Source organism: Periplaneta americana, chromosome 17, assembly GCF_040183065.1.
Source record: "Periplaneta americana isolate PAMFEO1 chromosome 17, P.americana_PAMFEO1_priV1, whole genome shotgun sequence".
Classification (NCBI taxonomy): Eukaryota; Metazoa; Arthropoda; class Insecta; order Blattodea; family Blattidae; genus Periplaneta; species Periplaneta americana.
This window is the reverse complement of record NC_091133.1, coordinates 807,499-834,719: the sequence shown is the minus strand read 5'-3', so window position 1 is coordinate 834,719 and position 27,221 is coordinate 807,499. Positions and strand designations below refer to the sequence as shown.

At 34.9% G+C, this 27,221-nt stretch overlaps 1 protein-coding gene across 2 annotated transcripts; it reads right to left on the bottom strand.

Moving 5' to 3' along the window:
- Positions 1 to 8: 8 nt before the first annotated feature.
- On the bottom strand, positions 9 to 20,369 carry LOC138693283 (zinc finger protein 665-like). 2 transcript variants are annotated; one of them, XM_069817140.1, is made up of 5 exons: positions 19,035 to 20,369; positions 14,541 to 14,678; positions 10,782 to 10,907; positions 7,416 to 7,495; positions 9 to 5,430 (listed from the first exon to the last, which is right to left on the bottom strand). In XM_069817140.1, exons 1-5 carry the CDS (start codon positions 19,128 to 19,130, stop codon positions 3,861 to 3,863), a joined length of 2,010 nt encoding a protein of 669 aa, XP_069673241.1. In that variant the 5' UTR covers positions 19,131 to 20,369; the 3' UTR covers positions 9 to 3,860. The 2 variants fall into 2 exon arrangements, with proteins under 2 accessions (XP_069673241.1, XP_069673242.1); XM_069817141.1 differs by having other exon boundaries at positions 5,281 to 5,422; positions 19,035 to 20,336.
- Positions 20,370 to 27,221: the final 6,852 nt, after the last annotated feature.

Sequence of the window (27,221 nt, the reverse complement as noted above, 5' to 3'; positions counted from 1 at the left end):
TTATAGACATCGTAAATCTTCGGGGTTTGGCGATAGTTACACCTGGCAACCGTAGATATAATAGACTAAGGCTCGTTACCAAACAATGCTTTCATTGAATGTATCATGGTTTTTGTAAACATTACACCTTCTTTTGTATCATGATATTGCTACAACATGCTTGTAATGCAATAAAAAAAGATGGAGAAAGGAGAAGGTTCTATGTAGTCTCCTCGGAAAAAGATTTGTGTGTCAGTGAAAGATTGCTAACAAATTATTCATTCCATTCAAATTTGAATTAACCATCGCGACAAGCCTGGAGAAGTGATGACTACAACAAATATACAGTGATCTTGAACCGTGGACCGAGATTGGTTTTTTCAGAATGAAAGTGAATTTGGATAATATCGACTCCTCTCTGCAGCCTTTAACTGTATCAGCAAACTTTCAGCCGAGAAGAGAGGGGCTTGCGACATATTATGGATTACCTGAAGGATGAAAATAAACCTTTTATAAAATATTCATATATTATTTGAAAATTAAGATATGTGACAAAATAATGGTTCACACATGAAGGGTTTTCTTCCAGAAGTTAAAAACCTTTCACTACTTTAACCTCCTCGGACCCAAGGATGGGAATGATAGACTTTTAAACCAATTCTTGGTTTACGAGGAAGAAAAAAATACAACATTCATTGGGTCTTAGATTTTAACGAAAAGAACATTGGACTAATTACATAAAGAAAATTAAAATTGAAATGCAGAATAATCTGGAAATATGTTCAACTGTGTCATTATCATTTTATATCACCCAAACACAGACATGAGCACAATACATATACGTTCAAATAAATTTTATAGGTGATGATCAAAATGAGGCAGTAGAAATTATAAATCATAAAAAAGTTGTTACAATTGAAACACAAAAGCATCTTGCAAGTTGAACACATGATTCTACACATATTATAAATCATGGAATATTTTGAAACAGTTTCTGTTAGCATTCAAACACAAGAACACCTTGCAAGTGGAACATATGATTCTACATTTGGGACTATCACAACCTGGTAGTCGACAACGAGAAGGTTTCACATTCACTGGAATTTCAGGCATATGATCTGCTTTCCTTTTACGAAGAGTATCATGTGGCAGAGGAGTAATGGTTTTTCTCTTGAGAGGCAGCTTCCCAAATGAGGTTCTATTCTCTTCATCATCTTCTCCATCTTCATCTTCAGGTAGAATCACGGAGTTCAGAAGCGAATGTGCTACCTCTATTCGGAAATCCAGAAAATCCAATTTTTCTCTGCTGGGTGTTGCATCTGCCTTTTCAGCTCTCCTTTGCTCCATCCATGAAGCAGCCAGGACAAAATCTATCATATGGAAAATCGGTCGCACTGTCCACTTTTTAGTGCGAGCAGAAGGTTTACTTCAAGGAATTAAAAACCTTTTATTATTTTAAGGAAAGTTGAATAAGTACAGGTTTTTAATTGTTGTATGGAAGAGTTGAAGCAAATAATCTGTTTCCATATTCATATTCATTCAATTTATTCCTCATTATACCTAGTGCAGTATAGCTCACATAGCCCATTATATTTCTTAATCTTGTAGCACAAAGCCTCATTTCACCCTGTTTGATATTTCATCACTTTTTCCACAGTCATAAAGAAGCAGTACAAATAAGATATAACACGATAAATACATACAATTACGGTTACTTAATTACTTCAATAAAATTTTGACAAGTACACCACATGACCACAAAAATGTTTTATGATCCACAACAAATCATCAATGGAAACAACAATGTGCATAAATGAACACTGGCGTTTTTCATGAGTACAAACCAATTAACATATACAAAGGTTCATTCATTCATTCATTCATTTAGTGTTCTGCAGAAGGACAGGTCTTTCACTGCAAACCCAGCTTTCTCCAATCTTTCCCATTTACTGCCTTCCTCTTTGTCTCCTAATATGATCCACATTTCTTAATGTCGTCTATTATTTGATACCTTCTCCTGTCTCGAACTCTTCTCCCATTCACATCCTTCTAGTTCTTGATTCAGTAGGCAGTTTCTTCTAGCCAGTGCCACAACAAATTTCTTTTCATCTTTCTGATCAATTTCAGCATCATTATTTCGTCACCCACTCTTTCCGACACAGCTTCATTTTTTATTCTGTGTGGCCACTTCACATGTTCCATCCTTCTCTATATCCACATTTCAAATTCTTCTATTCGCTTCTCTTCACTTCGTCGTAATGTCCATGTTTCTGCCCGATACAATGTCACACCCAATACAAAACACTTCAGTAGTCCCTTCCTTAGTTCTTCATGAGGTCTGCAGAAGGTCCTACCTTTTCTATCAAAAGCTTCCTTTACCATTGCTATTCTTCTTTCCACTTCCTGGCCGCAGTTCATGTTACTACTTATAGTACAGGTACACCCAAAGTATTTGAAGCTGTCCACTTGTCCTACTGTCTCACTTAGAATTCGCAGGTTTGGTCCTCGTCTTATTTCTATTACCCTCATCCCATACTGCTGCTCACATCTGTCATTTAGCTCCATTAGCATATCCATTAGTATCGTTTCCTCTTCTGCTAACAACGCCGTATCATCAGCAAATCGTATGGACTTTATTCTTCTTCCTCCAATTATCACTCTCATTGTGTTCTGAAAACGGTTCCTCAAACCTAGATTAAACTTCTTCAAAATTTATGACACAGAATCTCTCAAGAATTCTATTTAAATGGTAATTTGGTCAGATACACTCTGAGTTCTTTTAGTCTCCTAGCTAGAAAATATACGAGGAAATAGCTACATGAGAGCAACGGAGTGATTGTTTTTTGTTAATTGCGAATTCTCAATTTTCAATATATGTATTTTAACAACATATCCGTTCTCGTTTAAGTTTTCTTTAACGGTTTATTGTGGATGATGATTAAACATGTTAGTTTACAAAACTGAGGAAAATACGTTCCACAGACATCGCATTACTACATATTTTCGTCACTATGTATGGAACATAGTTAAAATAGTCTTAGTAAATGAACACCTTTCAGAGATGTCAGACTTGAAAGGCTTCTCGCCTATAAGTGTTAAAGCCTATTAGCCTAAACGACAGTGAAAAACCTTTACCACAAAAATTGCATTACAAAGATTAATTGAATATAAGCTTCCGTAGATCAATACCTATGCTATACTTACTAGCTAAACAAATTTGACTCTGACATTTAGAAGGTTTCTCGTCTGTGTGCAAGATTTCATAACTTTTATAACTATTGAGTAAGAGAATCACTCAAAACCAACATCGCATTTTAAAGTCTCCTCGACCTGTGCTGGCGTTCATGGCCTGTTAAGGTACCCTTATGTGTGAAACCTTTACCACAAACGCCACATTTGAAGGGTTTCTGACCTGTGTGCAGGTCTTCGTGAACTCTCAAGGCACTTGAAACTGAGAAACACCTACAGCAAACACAACATTTAAAAGGCTTCTCGAACTGTGTGCCAGGGCAGATTTATTTTTAGACCACCCAACATCGTAAAATCCTTACCACTGACATCACATTTGAAACGGTTCTGGCCAGTGTGTAGCCGTTCATGGTTTCTTAGGATACCCAAATCCACGAACTATTTTCAACAAACATTGGATTTAAAAGGTTTCTCCCTGCGTTGTGGAGCAGATGGCTATTCAAGTTATTGGACATCGAGAAACCCTTACCACAAACTTTATATTTAAAACGTTTTTCGCCAGTGTGCAGGCGTTCATGAAATTTTAGGTAATATGAATTCGAGTAACACTTCCCACAAACGTCACATTTGGAAGGTTTCTTGCCTTTGTGCAGTCGTTCGTGAGTTTCTAAATGACTGGCTTGCGTGTAAAATTAACAAACATCACCTTTGAAAGGTATCCCGGATGTGTGCACACGTTCATGGACTTTTAGGTTACTCGAGTAATTGAAGGATTTACCGCAAACATCACAATTAAAAGGTTTCTCGTCAGAGTGCACAGGTTTGTGTTTTTCCAGAGAATTCAATTGCGGGAAAGATTTACCACAAACATCACACTTGAAAGGTTTCTCGCCTGAATGCATTTGCGCATGGTTTCTTAGACCAATCGACAAAGTGAAGCATTTACCACAAATATCACATTTGAAAGGTTTCTCGCCTGTGTGCAGTTGTTGATGGTTTTTTAGGTTAGCAGACTGAGAGAAGCATTTTCCACAAACATCACATTTGAAAGGTTTCTCGCCAGAGTGCACACGTTTATGTACTTTCAGAGAACTCAACTGCGAGAAAGGCTTAAAACAAACATCACATGTGAAAGGTTTCTCGGCCGTGTGCACACGTTTATGGACTTTTAGATTAAACGACTGAGAGAAGCATTTACCACAAACATCACATGTGAAAGATTTCTCGCCTCTGTGCAGACGTTCATGGTTTTTTAGGCTAGTCAGTGATGAGAAATATTTACCACAAATATCACATTTGAAAGGATTCTCGCCTTGGTGCAGAAGTTCATGCATTTTTAAGTCACCCAACTGAAGGAAGCCTTTACCACAAACGTCACATTTCAAAGGTTTGTTGCCAGAGTGCACAGTTTCATGGCTTTTTAGGCTACGCGATTCACAGAACGATTTTCCACAAACATCACATCTGAAAGGCTTCTCGTGAGTGTGTGTACGCTCATGTCTTTTCATAGTACTCAAATCTGAGAATGACTTATCACAAATATGACATCTAAAAGGTTTCTCGCCAGTGTGCGTGCGGTTATGAGCTTTTAAGTTACACAACAAAGAGAAACATTTACCACAAACATCACATTTGAAAGGTTTCAAGCCAGTATGCAGAAGTATGTGTTTTCTCAGTGTAGAAAACCGGGCGTAACTTTTACCACAAACATCACATTTAAAAGGTTTCTCGCCAGTGTGAAGAAGTCTGTGAGTTTCTAAATTAATCGCCTGCGTGTAACATTTACCACAATCATCACATTTGAAAGGTTTCTCGCCAGAGTGCAGAGATTTATGTTTTTTCAGAGAACTCAAATGCGAGAAAGACTTACCACAAGCATCACATTTGAAAGGTTTCCAGCCTGTATGGAGTCGTTCATGTTTTTTTAGGTAAATAGACAGAGAGAAGCACTTACCACAAATATCACATTTGAAAGGTTTCTGGCCTGTGTGCAGTTGCTCATGGTTTTTTAGGCTAAACGACTGAGAGAAGAATTTACCACAAACATTACATTTGAAAGGTTTCTCGCCAGAGTGCGTACGTTTATGAGATTTTAAATGACGCAATAAAGGGAAGCCTTTACCACAAACATCACATTTGAAAATTCTCTTGCTTACGTCCTTGGACAAGTGGCTGTTCAGTTTTTCATTCACAGTCTCATTGTCTTCAAGTGCAAGGCTGTCTAAATCTGTTGATACATTTCTGTCATTCGTAGCTGCAAAACTGAAGCAAATAAAATATCAGTCTATAAAATAGTCGCAACAAATACACATTCAATTTATTGAATATTAAAAAAAAAAACTATTTTCATGAGGAGGTACATTATGATTAGAGATACAAGCTTGTAATTCATTGCGAGGCTTAGAACAAAAAGCAGGTAAGTGACATTAAAAAACTGAGGTAATTGCGTGTTGTGATAGCCCAAAACGATGTTTCTTTGGGATAAAATCAGGTGAGTGCTGCAGTGCTGCTATATGGGCAACATTTCACCAAACTAGTGTAAAATATTTTATTGCATGTAGAACTTTAACTGTAATATCCTCAAAATTAGGTTTCTGTCACTTACCTGCTTTTTTTATTCTAAGCCCCTCAATTTATGAGTAACGTTGCAAGTATCGAAATGTTTCAACAATTCGGACTTCACATGTACAATGATTTTTTATAAGAATTACAAATCGTTAGTGAACTTTCGCTACCTTTTTTACCTTTTATTTTTAATAAACCTCTCTGTCCAAAATCAACTGCCTTTTCCTTACTTTTATCTGTCCGCCCAGTAATAACAGACGTGCTTGTTTCATACGCTGCGATATTTGCGACATCTGGTGGCAGGTAGAGGAACTTTGTTAAAATCAACTGTTATTAATCGCATAGAACGATATATTTAAGTTGTCAATGCCATCCATGTTTGGGTATAATAAATGAATTGCTAATGTAGAATATATATTTCATTAATGTTTTAAAACTGGTAGAAAATAAAATTGTTCGCATTATATCAACTGTTTATTTTTTAATTACTTGTACCATTCCAGATCAATCCAATTATGATGGTCTTAAACTTGTACAAGCTTGTTCATATTCATACGTCTAAATTAATCACATGGATACAACAGCTAGTATTCCTTATCACGTACTTAAAAATATATTTGCCCTAGACAGAATAAGACAAAATCGCTAACCATTTATGAAATATAGAAAATGTAGCCTACCATAAGTTTAAAAATATCAAGTTAGGCTACAGAAAAATTAAAAAACAAATCTTGTGAATGTCATAACGCATAAACTGTACCATTTGTATAATATTTTTAGACAAAAAAATGTAAAAGAGATAGAGAAAACACACACACACCAATTAAGTAGATTTTTCTGGATTTTTATGCTTTATTAAAATTTTCTCAACTTCCTTTTGGTGTACAAACTGTAAAATCTGTGACCAGTTTAATTATTTTATCTCTATTTATCATTCCTGATTAATGATTATGTAGCCTAAATATTATAACTTAATAACATTACAATACAGTCACATAATGTAGGAGATATTAAACTTATTTTATATACAGGTACCCAATTCTCTATCTCTTTAAGTTTATGTCTTTAATACAACTTTGCAACAGTGGACAACCATGTTAATTTACCACTAATGCAGTGAATTGCAATGTGCTGTCATCTAGTGCGCAAAAAGTGAACGTGAAGTAAGTAATGTAGTAATTTCGTAGTAACGAACGAAAGGTATCGCTGAATAGAAATGAAGTTCCAGTGTGTAATTCGTTCATACTTGTATTGGAACATCTGTGAATCAAATGAACGAATCATTTTAGGGAATCATTCTTACTGAACCGATTCTTCAAAATGAATCGGACTTCCCATCTCTATTACACATTGACTGTAAAAGTGTTGAGCAATTGACAGAAAAACGTTGGAATGGACTCAAAATGGTAGTTCAAATATTTCCCTGGGCTGCAATATGAGTGTGGAGGTCCACTTCTGTCATGTTCACCTAGATTATTTTCCTCAAAATTTAGGCACTATTCGTGACGAACATGAAGCAAAGTTTGAACAGTACTTATGGAAACCAGATACCAAGGGAAGTGGATGTGAATATGACGACTGATTATTGCTGGATGATTCAGAAGCTGCTCTGGGACAGTCAAGTAAACGAAAACTTAAAACATAATGAAATCTCTACGTGAAGACTAGTACACCACACTCACCTTTCTATGGAAATCTCGTCCTCTGATATTACTTCCACCTTTGGCTCCACATGCACTGTGTCAAAGTCACTCTGCTCTTCCTAAAAACACGGTCCAAATAAAACAGAAAAATAGCGCATTTTCATTAACATCAATTTTAGATGCCACAGAATTCCGTTTAAGTCATATTAGCGCTACCGGAGTTTAGCTAAAAGAACAGAAATCTTGGGGCAGAATTTTCATGAGAAAATTCTTTTCCTTATAAAAAAGCGTTTTTTACCTTTTTCAACATGTGGCACAATGAAGGTGTAATTTAAAATCCTGCGGCACTCTCATCTATACTAATAATAAATCTGTAGCCAAAATTTTTCTGGTAATTTTCGATTTTACAAAAATAATTGGTGTTAACATGTATAATTAACCATCCTGAAACCTAAAATCGCTTTTTTGTAATTTTTGTTTGTATGTCTGTCTGTCTGGATGTTTGTTACCTTTTCACGCGATAATGGCTGAACCGATTTATATGAAAATTGGATTACAAATTAAGTTCGTTGTAACTTAGATTTTAGACTATAAGACATTCAAAATACTTTATTTAAAAGGGGGGTTATAAGGGGGCCTCAATTAAATAAATCGAAATATCTCGCTTATTATTGATTTTCATGAAAAATATTACATAACAAACGTTTCTTTAAAAATAATTTCCGGAAAGTTTTATTCTATACAAAATTTTGTTAGGACTGATATTTAATGAGATAAATTAGTGTTAAAATTACAATAACAACACCATCTAAGGCGCTGTAAGGAAATAAAAACAAATGACTTCGTCTATAAGGGGCCTTGGACAACAACAATCGAAAGCTATTAAACATAGCCTAAGAGAATGTTTCTGTGTTTGTATCAAGTAATATCGGAAGCTAATTGTTTAATTATTATTTCACCATTGGAAAGTGTAGTTTCTCTAGATGGACATAATTCTACAATGTTATTATAGTAACTTCTGAAACATATAGCAAGTAATACAAAGTATACACATTAAAACTAAATGATATGTCAATCTTCATTAAACTATGGTTGCATCTAATAACAATTAAGAAACATGTGAAAGGAATTGTCATTGCACCAAATGATTGCTCTCTGGACCAAAATGACCGCATTTTAATTATATAAATACAATTTAAATTAAGTAACATAAACGATGCAAATCTAGTCTTTCAGGTGAAACTCCCTGTAAAGCAGATTTGAATAATTACAAGCGAAAAATTGTTCCGGGGCCGGGTATCGATCCCGGGACCTCTGGTTGAACGTACCAGCGCTGTCCCAACTGAGCTACCCGGGAACTCTACCCGACACCGTCTGAACTTTTGCCTTTATATCCACACAACTCGCGTGGGCTGACGAAACGCCAGAGACCCACATCGAGTGCACACAATCTCTGTGTGACTTGGAATTGTGGTTTTCTGTTAACGTACACAGTGACGTATATATTATGCAATTCTAATCTTTCAGGTAAGGCTCCATGTAAAGCAGATTTGAATAATTAGAAGGGAAAAATTGTTCCGGGGCCGGGGAATTATTCAAATGAATGCTTTCCCGTTTTGTTGTTGTTGTTTTTTTTTTGTAGAACTAAGACTGCAGAATAAAGTAAAAGAAATGAACTGAACTAAAAACGTGAGTGGCCACATTTTTATGATTAGTGAATAAAAGAGCCCTCCTATTAAACACTGTAGAAGGGTTTATGAATATATTAGAAAATAAGAATACGGTGTTTGGGTGATGTAGAAAATAAAAATTGTTTTTCGGTCTCGGAATTCACCTGACTACTCGGCTAACTCCGACCCACCTCCCAAAGCCGGAGCAATCCGAGACCACACGCAGCTTCAGGCGACTTGTGGTTGATTACACTGCGACACCCATACGTCAGTGGTAACATGTCGGAGCGATATATCCGCCCTGGCGAGCAGAGTCGGTCACCGGGGCGTCTAAATCGCCCTGGGCCCCCATTGGGGCTCTACGTGAGCGTACATGACTACTGGTCCGGGCTCGGCACCTAGACTTGCATATAGGGGCAGTATGAAGGGTCCAATATTGCTTCGTTGCTGGGCGCCCTGTCGGGCCACACAAGTCAGAAGTCGCGCTCGAAACCGTGGGACAGGACCACGGAGATAGGAAATATCCCCGCTGGTGAGACAGGAGTTATAAGCCTAAGAAACTTAATCTAATAATAGATATAAGAACTAGAAGAGGAAGATGAATGAAGCCTTGTCAGGCATTCTTAAATCCCGTCACGGTGGCGGTGGTGCAATGGTGGCTGGCAGAGAGAAATAGAGTGATGAAAAAGAGGAGAGAACGAAGAGGCCTCGGTGATGATAAGGCGATTAATGTCCGAAAACAAAAACACGAGAGCCACCATTGCATCCTCCGATCACCAACTTGGCGCCGAATGTTAGCCAGCATTTGTTCTCAACTGTTTAAAGGATAAACACAGAAAAAAATTCAAACAGGTAACTTTTACATTACTAGGTATTTAATGGTCTGGTTCAGCCTTCTTTCAATAGTACTTCTGTGCTCATAATACCACCAGTTTACAAACATATTCTAATGATAATTAAATGCTGCGTATATGTGGATAACAATGTTAATACTGACTAATTTATTCCAGTTTACCTCCATCATTTCTACCAAGCAATATCATGTACTATGAAATTATACTTAAGCTCCAGTAGGTAAAGATTCCTTTACTATGACCAGAATGATCATTACACTGTAGATAGAAAATTTGTTCGACTATCTCGTGAACTCAGTAACTTAAAAGAGTAAATAAAATAAACAGTAGTTTCAAGAATGCTCTGCCTGCACATATATATCAGAACCTATTCTGGAATGCACTCAAAATAAGCTATATATAATTAATCTTAAATTTAGATAATATATTTTCTCTACGAGTAAAATGATGTTCTACAAAAGATATATTGCAAATACATTAATACTTAAATTGAGACGCTAAATAATCTGAGATGTTGATACAGCGTTGTAAAATAACCTACTTAAAGAAAAGAATGGTTGAACAATAAATGACGGCAGATGATAACGTTCGCACATACATCTAAAGCAAACTCAAGTATTAGCATCCTTAAGAATAACATATTTTTCAAATGCACTGTTGGAATATGTAAATTGGCAAAACATAAAACGAGATATAACAGTTCAACATTACTTCTCTGGAATATGACATGACTTGTAATAGTAAATAGTGATAAGTGTTTTTGTCTCCACTATAAAGTGAAAGGCACTGCAAGTACTCTTGAAAATACGTAGTGTCCGTTACAATCTAAATACAATTTAAAACTGGAGGAACACATAGTGCATTCCTTGTGCTGCACTCACCTCTGGTTCTCGTTTGACCACAGCGAACGGATCTTCCTCAAACTTTACCCCTGATAAGAGATCAGGGCTCTGGTTCACATATACCTCTGTTATACCAGTCACATGATGATCCAAGCAATTCCGTTCCTGAGAGTACAAAGAGACGTCTTAAAAGAGCAATTTAATACACAATATTAAAAGACGATTTCTAACGTTACAGCCTGCTCTCTAAATATCCAGATGCAATGGCTTGACATGATGAATAGGGCAGGATTCATATGCGGATATAAATTTTTCATATAAAAATGTTTATTAATGTTATGAACGTCTGTAATAATACGAGAAGCTAATCGTACAAATTTGGGCCAGTCCTGTGTATAATATACTATTGTGCATATATTGTAGCATATTTTGAAGATTGTGTTGGACTAAACCCAAATTTTGAGTTTTGCAAAAAAATTATAATTAAAATAGAATCTGGATTGTTCTGTTGTCAGCTAAATATTTTTTTTGACTGTACTGGATGGCTAGTTAGCTGTGGTTTTTCACAGTTTCCCTTCATACACAAGTAATGTGTATGAAGGGAAACTGTGAAAAAACACAGCTAACTGCTTTTGTTCCATTTAACTACTGTCTAAAAAGACACATTCCTAAACATTCCTATCTACCTGACTCTATCACCCGTACCCTCCTTTTATAAGTTTCACTCATTCTGAATGGCGTACTACCAGCATTTTGTTTCTTCCGGCAAGTACTCAAATATTATACTCCTGAGCTACTGCATACTACGAAAGCAAGCCTTTGCCAATGTCCTTTCGTCATGTAAGAGTGGGAACGAACATTGTGGGACCTGGAAATTATTGATTGTGAAATACGAGTATTTGGAAGTTTCTGGAACTGATATGAATTTATGTTTTGCTGAATTTGTTTTACAAATTCTTCTGGTTTGTTCTTTTTGTTGTTCATAATGAAAATTGCTCATGTAATGATCCTATCAGCCTTTGGTAGACTACACGTTCTTTCCTGCAGTTGGTTTGATATACTGAAAAGTTCTTCTGAAACATCACAAAAAAAAAGAGGTAAATCAAGAAGAAATTCATGTGATCTTACAAGCAAACGTTCTAATGGGGGCAGATAAAAAAGTTAATTTTTTTTCTTCCACCATGTTGATAATGTCAAAAGAAGTGCTTATACAAATTTTGGCCACTCGACCGCAATTACGAGGCCGTCCGGAAAGTGATTTTCCCTGGGGCCGTTTATAGAAAAAAGCAGAATTGCATGGAAACATTTATTGAAACAGATACAGCAATTGTTGCGCTATTTGTCAACATATCCCCCATTGGAAATGAGACATTTGTCATACCATGGGATAAATTTTTGTGTCGTAGAAGTCAGCCGCCTCAGATCGGAACCAGCGTTTGACTGCGTCTGCACCTCTCTCTGTCGATCCCATGGTATGAGAACTGTCTCAATTCCAATGGAAAATATGTTGAAAAATAGTTTAACAATTGCTTTGTCAGTTCCAATAGATTTGTGCAATAAAATTATGCTTTTTACTGCGGATTTATTAAAAAAATATGCAAAGTGTGGGCCTTCCAATGTACAAGACAATGACATTAAAATGGAAAACATTAAAAATAACCGACTAATCCATTTACAGATGCTTATTACAAAAACGCATCTGAAGGAAAAAAGATTGCTATTTTATTGCACTCTGTGGAAGAAGAACTTCAAGATATTTCTGAATCATTCAATCTTACTGACGAGAAGATGAAAAAACTGTGTTTAGTCTAAAACAATTTCCCGACTATTTTTTTGCCAGTGACATAATGTTACATATCGTCACTGTGCCTTCAAAATCGTCTAACTTATATGCACTGAAATAGATTTTTGCAGGTGAAAGAAAAATACATTATCACTTTTAAATCCCTTGATTTTCAAAGCTACTTTCGGTATAATTTCATCATTTCTCATGTAAGGATTCAGAGCTCGGGTTTTCCTTTCCTACGAAAATAATGCTTCCATGTGTGCTGCGAGCATTCCAGTGCAGCTGACATTACAGGCGACACAGCGTCTTGTGACGTCAGGAGGCAGAGAGATAACTCTACCCCTTATACGCAAGGCAGGCACACAGCAAGATCTCCGTCGTTGTGTGTCATTGTCTGCGATTCAGTGCCTGTGTGTTAACAAAAAGGCCGTTACAATTTGACAATATCGAGTATGCAGATATGATTCATGTTCATGGCTTTTGTGACGGGAATGCTAATAATTCAGTGGACGAATATCGAAGAGAATTTCCAGATCACAGTATGTTGTCACGTATAGTTTAAGTTCGCACATTTCAGTCCCCTGTGTTGCGAAGGCATATGATCTTGCAGTTGCCAACAATGAAACAGAAAAAGGCCCACGCATGAGTGGGAATAACACATCCAGACGACTAGGGCCCGGTTTCTTCAACCTTTGTTTAATTATAACAGTGAGTTATTCTATTTTAACTGTAAACTTAACAATTGAAGCATATCTTCAACTACTGTTAGTACTAACAGACTGTTAAAACGTATGTTAATTTAACTGCCCAATTTCATGCAGTTAAATCATTTAAATCTCTGTTAGCATAGAAGAATTCAATATGGCTGGTGCGTTAGATGCTGAACTTGTAAATCTGGATTATTTAGAAAATAACACCCATGAATACATAAAGAGAGAGGATGATTTCTGTGATTTGACAGAACACAATTTCATATAAAGGTAGAGGCTATTTTCTGCCAAGCCTGACTTTTCGCTTTCAACTTAGATCCGGTTGTTTGTTTATTCTCATTAATTGGTTTATACTGCGAAATTATTTCCAGCAGAAGGCTTCGTTCGAACGAAGAGAAATTTTTCCCAAGATTTCTTTTTGTTCCAGTGTTTTCCATTTCATTACAGCAATACCAATACGCCGCTCCACGCTAGTGTGATACAAACGAGGAAAGAAGCTGAAATCAAACCTGAGAGAATATCTATTCTCTCTGAATCAAACAACGGAAACAAGCGAAAATCGCAGTTGTCAGAGTTCAGAAAACAGACGTGAGCCTATACTTGGTTATAGGTTATGGTAAAAAACTAAAATCTCTGGTCCTGACAGAGAGTTAAACAACAGAATGTTAAAATGTGAAATGTAAAGTTGAAGAAACGCAATATTTTTAACAACAATTCATACTTTCAACTGACAGTTAATTAACGCTGTTAGGTGCATTTTAACAAAGGTTGAAGAAACTGGGCTTAGATGTTTCTCAAAGTAGGTGTGGAGAACACTGAACGATGAGGGAATGTACCCCTATCATTGGCAGCGAGTTCAACATCTTCAGCCAGAGGAGTAAAGACATTGTGAGGGGTCTTTGAAATTTGGCTTTAATACAATTTTTTTTATGTGAGCATTAACGTGAATGTTCTCGAATGAGTTTATAATACACCGAGTACCATTGTTGTACATAATTTAAATGCTTAAACTTTCATAAATGAAAATATATTCATATGAACATTTTTCATCAGAATGATTCCAGAAATAACATCCTAGAATATTGCACAACTTACGTGAATCACTATGTGTGTATATATATATATATATATATATATATATATATATATATATATATATATATATATATATCATTTTATTGCCACTCTCACAGACTGAAAGACGCTGCAGGTAGTCTTGTACAAAAGACAGTGTCCATTACAATTAAAACATAAGATAAACATTGGAAGAAGAACACAGTGCATTCTTTGCCGTGTACTCACCTCAGGTTCACGTTTCACCACAGGCAACGAAACTACCTCCGGATCTTCCTCGAATTTTACCTCAGTTGTGAGATCTTGGCTCTGGTCCTCATATTCCTCCTTTATACCAGTCACATCCTGATCCGAAAAATTCCGTTCCTGCAGTACAGAGAGACGTCTTAAATGATCAATTTATTACAGTGTTAGAAGACGACTTCTAACTTTACAAGTTGCTCTCTATGTGTCCGTATGCCACAGCCTGATCATAACGGATGTATGACGTACGATGATTAAGGCCAGGAATCATATGAAAATATATATTTTCATGCAAAAACATTTATTATACATGCTATTAACGTCTGTGATGATGAATATGCAAAGTTAACTGTGTATAGGTATTTAATATTTCGGCCATTACTTCGTATAATATACTACTGTCCATTATATTTAGCATATCTTCAACACTGTGTTACATTAGCAACAATATTTGCGTAGTTTACTAATAGAAATAATAAGACTCTGGATTATTCCCTAGTCAGCACATAATATTTTTTATGCTGGACCATGCCGAAATGTGGTAATTATACACCTGGTAGTAGCCCTTTAATGCACCTCATTAAAGTACACCTATTCATTATAATTCTGTTGTTCACCCAATGATAAAACACCTTTGTACCATTATCAAACCGCAAGTATCGATCATTCTCGGATATGCAATCGAAAGACAATTAGCGAAACGTCACGGAGGCTGGAAATCCAATACTGTCGCAGAGGTTATGTTCGGTTACTATAATAATTAGCGTTAATTGTAAATAACATTCAAATAAATTGAATTTGTCATCTCGTTTTTCAATTCTAAATCAATTTCCAGGTTATATCAAGACTAATGTTGACGTTATTCTTTAGATTATATCAAGGTCAATGACATTCGTGCCTCGGAAAAAATCAATACCTTCGCGTCTGCGCACATCTCACAATTCAGGTCAGTTCCGGTCCTCACTTACATAACCATAACATGAATACTTATGAATAATTTCGAGTTAGAAATATAGTCGAGCATAAAAAGTCGTATGAGACTTGCCTATAATGGTAATTGAGACGCTCGTATGAAAATTATGACACTTGCTTGCCATCGTTTCATAAAGAAACATACTCGCGTTTTAATTACTACCATTATAGGGTCGTTGCATAATGTGCTATTGCTTGACTGAACTCGATCGATACCCGGCCCCAGAACAATTTTTCCCTTGAAATTATTCAAATCTGCTTTACAGGGAGCTTTATCTGAAAGACTAGATTTGCATTCCTTGTAATTGTTAATTTGTGCAATTATTGAATAATGAATGGAAGTGAATGCATATTTTATGGAAAATTTAGGAAACTCAGTTTACAGGAACAGATTATTGCTATACAGAAGGGAAAGCGAACCCCAACACTACCTGGTCTTACATGTATACATGTTGGCTAATTTGTAGCATGTTTCATTCAAGAAGGTGTCATTTCGTCCTGTTACCTTCTTTCCTCCTCTTAAGAAATACGCAGGAGCCGCCACTGGTATGTACAATTGTGTTACTTCATCTCTTAAGTAGTAGATAAATAGAATAATTCAGTACTCAATTTTAGTATTAAAATACAAAATGAATGTCCGGGGTATCATACATGACATTATGCTTAATTATAATGTATGATTGAGACTTTAGGAATATAAGTTAAATATAATAAACATAACCTTTAATTTTAATATCAATGGCAAGGATTTGGAGATCACTAAATTTAGACAGAAAGGGGCAACTGGTACAATAAACATAACCTATAATTTCAACATATCTAAATATCCGTGCGGTGCAATTGAAAATTATTGAATCGTGCATAAATTAATGTACAAGAATTTCGCAATATTTAATCGAAATAAAGGCAGGTATTACACATACAAACAACGTAATTTTCACACCATAAATAATATTACATCTTAACTCGCAAGTAAATTAAGTTATGTCTGAAGTATCTCATAATCATTTTTTAAAATTTGATTAATGGAATTACATTTTAGAGAAACATATGTTACTGTTCATGCATTCCAACTAATTTATATGGTTGAAACGCAGCCCTTCGTGATCGGGTTAAGGGTATATGTGCGTTAACGACCACAAATATTATCAGAAAATGCAGGCTCTAAATTTCTAAAATTTTATAAGGAAATGAACTCACATTTGGACAAAAATTACAAGGTACCACAAAAAGGCTTATTAGAACTTAAATATCTCATAAAAGTATAAAAAAAGGTTACTAATAATATTTTTAGAATTCACTTTTTACTTTCAATTAAATTTTCCAAAATTTGAGAATTTTCACACATATTGTTTCATAACTCCATAACCATCAGAGATAGAATTCCGAAATTTTGCACGCTGATTTAACATTGCATTTATGCAATAGGTAGACTACAATAATGCCCATTTCTTTTAAAATAGAAAAATTAGGTCACAAAACATTATGTAAATTTTAACATATTTTATAAAGGACGAATAAAAATTCATTGTATTAAAATAAACAATCTACATGTCTGAGAGTAGTCTACTTTTCAGAAATAAGTGTTTATTACATGCAGGAAAAATATTAAAGTTATCAGAGAGACCATAACAATGTTATGGTTACCAAATGATATAACTGCAGATTTTTTTTTTCATACTTTGATAAAACAGGTTTGAAAAATATTATTAACAACCTTTTTATACTTTTATCAGATTTTAAGTTCTAATAAGTCTTGTTGTGGTACCTTGTAATTTTTGTGAATAGTGAGTTGATGTCCTTATAATATTTTAGAAATTTAAAGCCTGCATTTTCTGATAATTTTTGTGGTCGTTCACATACATATACTAGAGATGGGTAAAAAATAACACAACAGTTATTTTGGAACTGTTCCGGTCTCGGAACTGTTGCAAAAATGAACAGTAGGTCGGAACCTCCTGTTCCGAAATAACAGTGTTCCGACTCCGAGCTGCTCACTTGCCCAGCTGTTGCGGGCTCGCAGTGCCGCGTTGCACAAGGTATGTTCCGACTCCGAGATAACAGTCGGAACGTCGGAGCTTGTTCCGATGAACCAACGACAGCTGCAGTTACACTGTTCTCGTTGTTCTTTATGTTATACTTGGAACTTCGTTGGATGAAGTTGGTACTTGAAACTCTCACGTGGTTGGAGGGGGGCGCATGGAAATTGAAATCCTTGCGGTGGCGCGAACTTTAATATCAACATTTGTAAGACTGGCCAATCATCTGTAATGTAATAGTAAGTATTTAATAATCTGTAATATTCATTCCCACTTTATGGTTTATTTCACCATTAGTTGACTAATTCTGTTTTATAAACATTCTACAAAGTCATAAAGTACGCATACTATTATTAATTCATTGATCAGCTGATTGTATACAAAGGTTAAAGTCGTAAATGGTAATGAGTGGTTTAGTTACAATGTCTGTATGTCGTTTGTTGAGGTTAAGTCTGACAAACACAAGTTTTTGTGCTATCTTCTCTGTTATCCAAGAACGACAAAAATGTTGTAGCATTATTTGTTGGAAACTACCCATATAAGTACTGATTTGGAGAGCGAGGTTTAATGCGAAGTTTAAATTACACTTTGGTAAAGATGCGATTCCAACATTTTACTAACCCACTGCGGGGTTTCCAGGTTTCAGTACTGCCAATATATATCTTTTTTAGTTATGAAATTGTAATATATATTATTATTATTATTATTATTATTATTATTATTATTATAACAACTGTGCATTAAGAAAAGTAAAAATAAAAATTAATGATTTGTTTTTTTTTTTATTATGTAATAGAGAGAACAGAAATTACATACCATATGTTTTAAATGTTATGTTATTTTTTTTTAGTTGGCTACCATGTCTTTATAACTTTATGTACGAAAACAAAGTGTTGTATTCTGTCCTTGTAGTCAACAGCTGTGTAATTACTAACATTAAGCTTTTGAGTTCTGTCCGCATGCACAGCAATTTTCCAAAATCGATTCGAATGTGCATTGCAGTGCCAACTATAGATAAGAATGTGTACTATGTCATGCCTATGAGTGCTCCAGTGTGAGCTGCATGGTGTTATTTGTCTATGGTGAAGAGGGAGGGTACTGTACCGTTCGTTTGAACGACTCAACGACTCCGACTCATCACCACTGGTGACTGTTATTTCGGAACTGTTATTTGGAACATAGTATTTTTTCGGAACCGGAACAGTCGGAACTGTTCCGGGAAAAGAACAACTTCGCCCATCACTAACATATACCCGTAAGTTGTATCCCTTTTGAACTGGTCTGCCTTACGGCCTGTATTAGATCACGATGCTGTGGCACAGTCTATTGTTCCTAGTACTCACAGCGCTCCAAGCGGCTAGCAACTACCGCGAGATTTTTAAAAAATCACTCCAAGCTTCGTGACTGTATATAGTAGACTGTGGTAATAATTCAAGAACAAACAGTGTATTCCTTGTGCTTCACTCACCTCAGGTTCACGTTTCAATACAGCGGACGATATTGGCACAGGATCTTCCTCAAATTTCACCTCGGATGTGAGGTATTCCTCGGAGTAATAAGACATTATTTCGTAGGACTATGTCTGACGGTCGTTAAATTGTTTCCTACACTACCTCCATTTTGTTATACAGTCCGGTCAGGGCCGACTAAATCGTTAACAAAGTTTCTTCTAGTTGGCCGTGAAGGGATCAGACTAGAATTACTAGTTTTCTGCTAATATTGATTGCTGATTAAAAGATTCAAGCTAGAGCATCCACCCTCCACTGTAAACACATACTGCACACTTGTATCACTGCCAACGTCAATTACCTTGGAAATGCGTAGGCTTTTTAGTATGGAATAGTAGAAATCGGATGTGATCAGTTTCAAAGCTGTATGACTACCCGACTCGCCCTAATTACACATTCTTGTATACCAAATTTGTCCTGCGTGAATGAAAAACACCGCCATAGTTCCTAAATGTCCTGTAATTTGAGAGAAAGAATAATGATAATTTCAGGGTCGCCAACACCTCTGATATAATAATCCGGCCGAAGGTGACACATTACAACATATTGAATTTACCATCTCAACACATATTTCTCATTAAATGACAGCGGAAGACTGGACTTCTAATGTACTGGCTGCTACTATCCTTCTATTTAATTTGTGGTCTTTAACTCTGTGGATGCGTTTGTGTTGAAGAGATTTGAATTTTTTTTTCTAATTCTTGAGGATATTCTGACATCATGAACGTTTCAGAGAAGAGTTTTATTATGTTATATTAGAGCCTAATATATTCAGTCTTCGAAAACAATTGTAGATATCTAATAATTACTTCTTGCTTTTAATGAATCATCCGTAGTTGGTAAAGTCATGTGGGGCACATTGGGGGAATTTATGAAAATTGTTAAGAACTGCTCCACAACATTAACTTAAAATACTGTGAAAAGATATTTAAAGTTTAATACAACGAATTTATTGACAATATATTTCTTTTGGGCCATAATATTGATTGGATATATATAAAGTTTCGGTCCTGGACCCTGGATTCATCTCGCTAGCATTATCACTTTGATCTTCTCAGACGCTAGATAACCATAACACTTGATAAAGCGTCAACAAATTGACCCACTAGGAAAAAGCATGAATTATCCAAAGAAGTTATTCAGAAAGGAGCAAGGTCTGCCAGTGAAGGAAAAAGGATAAACTACAAAGAAATGGGATGTACAGTATAAACAATTGAATGCTCTCTCATTTTTAAGTATAAAATTATAGGGTTGGCATTTGAAATTTCAAACTGTCGGCGGCCGGGGAGTAGGGGTAAAATCTGAAATGCAATTAAGCCTGGTTTGTGACTTCCCCCTCAATATCTAAATTGACGTGTTTTTTTTTTTTTTGTTTAAATTGAATTCAACTGAAAAAAATTAGTTATTGAGACTGTGAAGTTTTGAAATTGAAGTCCTGTATGTAATTTCTGCAAATATAAAATTCTGAGATGTTTATTTATTTATTTAATTATTTATTTATTTATTTCATCAATCTTTGTTCACGTCATGGCGGATTAGATGTATTCCAGTTCTTAATCCGCCATCACTCTCAATACAAATATAATATAACACAAACTAATACATAATGAACCTATAAGCATCCTCTGTTTACAATAACACTAATAATAATAATAATAATAATAATAATAATAATAATAATAATAATAATAATAATACTAATAATAATAATACACAACTAATAATAAGTATAGCTCTTGTATTTACAACTCCTACCTTAGCTTTTTCATTTTATGCTCAATCTCTTAAGAATTATTCTGTTAACTTCATTGACTACTCTTCGTAGTTTCTTATCGTGTGACTACTCAACATTTATAATTCCATCTCCGTTAGAGCTTTGACTTTCTTTTCCCATCTAATTTTAACTCTAAAAAGAAATTTTCCTAATTTCTGCAGATTGGTGGCGTTAAGGTGACCATTCATTTTTTTTATAAGCTACTATAGCGTTTATTTGTAGAAATTTTTTATCTACCCAACTGTGTCTCAAATCATTCGTTGCCTGACACTTAAACGCAATATGCATCGCGTCTTCAGCTACTCCACACAAAGGACATTTATCCTTCTCTACATTCCCTCTTTTATTCTTGAGTCTCCAGATACCTAATCTCCACCATGCCATTCCTGTTCTCTCTTCCCTTGAATTTAGTCTAACATATTCTTCTGTTTCCAAAACTGCTTAACCTCCCTATAGTATTTTAGTGATCCTGGGTCTTTAATATTACTAAAAATATCTTGTCTCGAACTGAGATATTTATTAAGCATTGCCTTATATTTCTTTGTCATTTAATATTAAAAAAATTGATAATGGATTGAATAAAAACAGAATGTAAACAGAAAAACTGTACAAACGTGCCTCCTTCCCTACACACTTAACCTCACCTGTCACATAATATTATACACGTGGCCTATAATTTGTAAGTATATCATTTTGAATTCCCAATTGTAGATAAGGGCCTGTTTTATGTTTGAAAAATTCACCCATTTCGGGGGACCTTGATATATTTGTAAATGATCTTCATCTCAACATTGGCGTTGACAAGCTTTATGAAGATTTTTGTACCCTTAAAATATCATTAAATGCTATAAATGAAAATAACCTGGAAAGGACACTGTCGTGTTTATTTCATAAAAGATTCAGAATAAAAGTATGTAATATTTTATTCTTTCAAAACCTAATTTATTTGATAGTACGGGAAGTGTTAAAATAATGTTATATAAAAATTAATAACATTTATTAATCGTCTAATTCAGGAATCAGTGGAAGTAAACGAAGAGTAATATGTAACAATTCGGATGCATGAACATTCTCCACGTCCTAAGAATTTGAAACTAATTATTAAAGGATTGAAATATATGCGAAGAATAAACTAATTTAATAAAAGCTTTCCAAAATAAAAAGAAAACTATCACCACATGGATAGGTAGTTAACAGCTATCTTAAAAAAAATATTTTATCCGAAACGTTTAACGCCGTCTTACTAGGAAACTAATGTATATAGACTGTTAACTTTTGTCTAATGTCGAAAAGAATGCAATTAAGAATGATTTGTCACATGGGCATATGTCAGTACAGTGGACGGTTTTCGTGTACATGAAAGAAAAAATTGTAAATTTGATGCCTGCCTAACATGACAAGACTTGGCAAAACAAGATCACTTGAAGAGCTTAAATATATAGGTAATACGCCAAATGACAAAAAACCTAGATTCCTTATTTTATCTTAAAGTGAGCTGACAGAGAACCGTTATTTAAATACAGAACGGCGAAATAAAACGCGACCTGAAAGTAATCCTAAATCGTATCCAAAGACGTACTGTAGCTAGGAATATCACTGTTTCCAGATATAATGGATTAAGGCTTGTTAGCTAGCGAATATATCATAGTTTTTGTATACATTACAACTTTTTTGTATCATGATATTGCTCTAACATATATTTCGTTGAAATTCGAATTAACAATCGAAAGTAAATAGGGTACTAGGCCTATACCGTAATTGTTTCATTTAAAACAGAAAATTGTATATTTAACATATTTGTCAAATCGTTAAGAAAGTTGAAAGTGTCTAATCTAAATCTATAAGAAATAGAATTTTACTGTTCTTATGGTCTTAAGTCATGATTAAGGGATTTATTGATGAATGTCACCAAAATACCTTGTTCCAGATCTCTTTCATAAGCCGTAACCGAATTTTGCACAAAACGAAAATCGTAAGATTAAGTGAAACTGTCAAGTACCATTAGATCTAATACAAGTTATTATTGTTTCATTAAAACTTGATCACATTTATGTTGCAAGTATCTAACTCATCTGAGATCGACGACTTTAAAAGTGCTTCTCAAGACACTCTTGCAATAACTAAACTTCAGATCTCGAGAACTGAGTGGATAAGAATTACGACTGACAAGCCTGGAGTAGTGATGACTGGAACAACTCTACAGTCATCTTGAACAGTGGACCGAGAGTGGCTTTTTCAGCGTGAGGATACGGCCACACGAGCTACATTTGTCGCAGGTTTTCTGTTACAAATCCAGCTGCCGTAATTGTCGCAAAATGCTACGTGTGGCCACATGACATGCCACACATAGCGACATTTGTAGCTGGTTCATTTGAGTTTTGCAGTACTCAGCCGTAGTGTAGTGGAAGCTTTCTTCCGAGATGCAGCATGAAGCCAAAGTCATTTTGTGTGTGTACATCATTACGGTCATACACAATTATAATTCGCATGAGAAGAAAATTTATAGCAGTGCCATAAAGTTAACTTTTATTCCTGTGTCGATTTTACAACTGGCAATATTGTTCGTCAGTAACAATCGGAAGTAGGGTGTGGGTGAAAGGTTTGCTGAAAGACTGTATGAAGACCTAATTTCTCGTGGTTCTGTAGAAAGGTCATTGGGATTGTACCACAGTTTAGACATGCTCTTCCCTTTTCAATACATGAATTTCTGAAGCATCTCCAAGTAAAAAGGAGTTTTAAACATGACCCAAAACAAAACTGAAAGAGGCAATCTGTTCGTAACATAATTGAGAGATCTGTCTTTGAAAAAGAATTGTGTTTTTTCTTTTTTACCAAATGAAGTCGCTGTGAAAGGTTTACTAGAATCCTATTGTATAGATTTTATTATTGAAGGAAACCTTTGGTCGAAAATGAAAGAAAAAAATGTGTACTCTCAAAGAACGGTAGTTTGAAAAGAGTGTAAGTACACATCTATCATAAAAGTTCTCTTTTTCTTGGTTTTGCAGAATGCTAATTGGCTGTTGCAGCAATTTAAACTTGACCCTTATATCCCAAAATACAACTCAAAGTGGAAATGCCTTTATAACACAATAATATTTATAAACAATACTGATTTGTGAGGTCTGTCCTGCAAAAGAATTGTACGTTTTTTTACGAAACAAAATTGCTGTGAAGGGTTTGCTAGAACGCTTTTATATACATTTTATTATTGAAGAATTATTTAGGTCGAAATTCAAAGAAGAAAAATGTACTTTTTAAAGAAAGATATTTTGAAGAGAGTTAAAAAATTGGGCAACTCAGCTGGACTATACATAAGCAAAGCAATATTAATTGGCACTATTGGCACCGTACTGTTAGTAACAAAATAAGTAATATATATTGGCATTGTATTGTTATAAATCTGTCATGATAATAATTTCCCATCTAAAAGTCAATCTGCCTCTCTACGTCACTCCCTCATAAACATAAGTTAATTCTGTTGTTATAGATTACATATACATACTGAGAATTTCAACCATTAAAAAACGGGATTTCCTTCAAATTTGAGAATGTCTTTCACCCATTGTAGGCCTACATCTTATCCAATAGAAAACAGAGTTTACATTCTCTTAAACATGATAGATCACGTTTCTCAGATTATTAAATTTCGGGGGAGGGGGAAACTGAAAGGTGAATCTTAGGGTATGTTTCAGTCTCATGTCTCATAAAGTTTTTGACAAAAAAAAAATTCTAATGCTATAAGATAAGCAGGGCGGTACAAATTGCGATATCTTACAGGTAATTCGAGAGACAAATTTCACTGCACTCATCAATGTCACTTGTTTTATTTTTGAATACATTAGACCTGAATAAAATGCCAAGGTGTAGTATGCCTGGCTGCAAATTCAATTACCAGAAGAGAACTTAGTGGCGATATTTACTTTTCCTTCTGGTGAAGTAACAAACAACAGGAGTAAGATTAAGAAAATAGTATTTCAAATTAGCTTACGTGTGTATCCATACGCATTTGTAAATTGATATTGCGCTAAATTATTGTAATTCTCCACTGTAAAATGAATAACTTTGATTTGTTATTTCACTCTTTTTAAAGTCTTAATCTGCGTGTCCTTTACATGACATTTAATTTTCGCTTTGTATCTCATTCCTAAAAAATTAAAGCATAACCATTCATTTTACACGATTGTTTGTACTTTTATTACAATTTTTTTGTTTCCTTTTGCATGATATTTATTCTTTATTTATTGTCTGTTAGTAGATAAAAGTCTTTTGACATGTGTATTCTTTGACTTGCTGAGTCTCCTCTGAGAATTAGTAAAGCAGAAATAAATATTAATATAAAATTAAAGTTAAAAAATATGGACTTTATAATAAGAAATTCCCAGTAACTAACAAGAATGTTAATTCGTTTAAGGTGGAAAATTATTGGTCACGAATAGACCTAACATGTCAGACAGCGCCAAACCTGCTACATTTACTGCTCCGTGTGGCCGCTTCCATTTAACTCAATGCGATCTATAATTCCAGCTACATTTGTCGCAGAAAACTTGCTACAAATTTGGCTCGTGTGGCCATACCCTTAAAGTGAATTTGAACAAATTGCCTCACCTCTGCAGCCTTTCATTGTATCAGCAAACTTTCAGCCGGGAAGAGTGGGGCTTGCGAGATATAATGGATTACCTGAAGGATGAAAATAAACCTTACTATAAAATCCTCATGCGATATTATTTCAAACATAAGATATGTGACAAAATAATGGTTCACACATAAAAGGTTTACTTCAAGTAATTAAAAACATTTTTTAATTTTAAGGGAAGTTTATTCTTGATTGAATAATAGGTTATTAATTTTTGTATTCAAGAGTTGAAGCAAATAATCTGTTTCCATATTCATATTCATTAATTTTATTCCTCATTACACCTAGTGCAGTATAGTTCACATAGCCCCTCATATTTCTTAGTCTTCTAGCACAAAGCCTCATTTCACCCTGTTTGATATTTCATCACTTTCTCGCAGTCATAAAGAAGCTGTACAAATAAGATATAACACGACAAATACATACAATTATGGTTACTTTATTACTTCAATAAAATTTTGACAAGTACACCACATGACTACAAAAATGTAGAGTTAAGGCCATAAGGCCTTCTCTTCCACTCAACCAGCAAAAAGTGTATATACATATGCATGAACTTACGAAGAATTCAGTCGACCTGGTTGGCAAGTTGTATAGCGCTGGCCTCCTATGCCCGAGGTTGCGGGTTCGATCCCGGGCCAGGTCGATGTAATTTAAGTGTGCTTAAATGCGACAGGCTCATGTCAGTAGATTTACTGGCATGTAAAGGAACTCCTGCGGGTCAAAATTCCGGCACATCCGGCGACGCTGATATAACCTCTGCAGTTGCTAGCATCGTTAAATAAAACAACATTAACATTAACAAAGAATTCAACAATTTAATTCAGATGAGAGTTACATGTGTACAAGAGTTATATACGAATTAAACAACACAATACTATGAACTATTAATTAAACACCGAAATAAACTGTGTAGCAGAATTAAGCTAAAATACATAGAATGTTAATATATTTCAAATAATATTTGATAATAGAAAGAGATTATTATGATACAACTTTGAAAATACAGCTCTATCAGGATGATGTCTAAAGAAAGAAGTAACAATGTAGTCAGTGATAGTTTACATCAGTATGATTGGAGTGAAATGCTAATAAGGTGTTTATTGTCTTGCAGCCCCTGATACTTTGTGACAAGGAATTCCATTGACGCGAGGTGGATATTGTAAAAGATGATGAATAATAAGATGTTCTATGAAGAGGTATACTGAGCGTGCCACAGATAAGTGATAAGTGATGTCAACCTCATTCAAGTTAAACTGAATAGACTGCTTTCTGCTTTCCATTAACGAAGAATTCAAGCAAATCCAAGGCGAACTAGAATTACACGATGATGATAACGGAGAAGTTCATGCTACCTATAGAATTGTATTCGAAGACATTATCGATCTGCTCGAGGCTAAACTGAGAAAGGTCTCCCACTGGTCAAAATACACATGTGAAAGATGAGGTACCAACTGAGTTATCACATGACATGTCTAGAAACATAATGCTTCCTAAAATCAATCTTCCTTCCTATCTTTAGTGGAATTTTAACTACATGGTTACATTTTAAGGATTCTTTCCAAAGTCTAGTGGTAAACAACAATTATTTATCCAACATAGAGAAATTTCACTATCTGCTTTCCTCATTCAAAGGCGAAGTTAATGTAGTGAAGCGTTATCATTCACCCAAGTTGATCGCAGCTGAATATATTAGTAATTTCAAAGGCATATTGCTTCCGTTAAGTCCAATGTTAATTC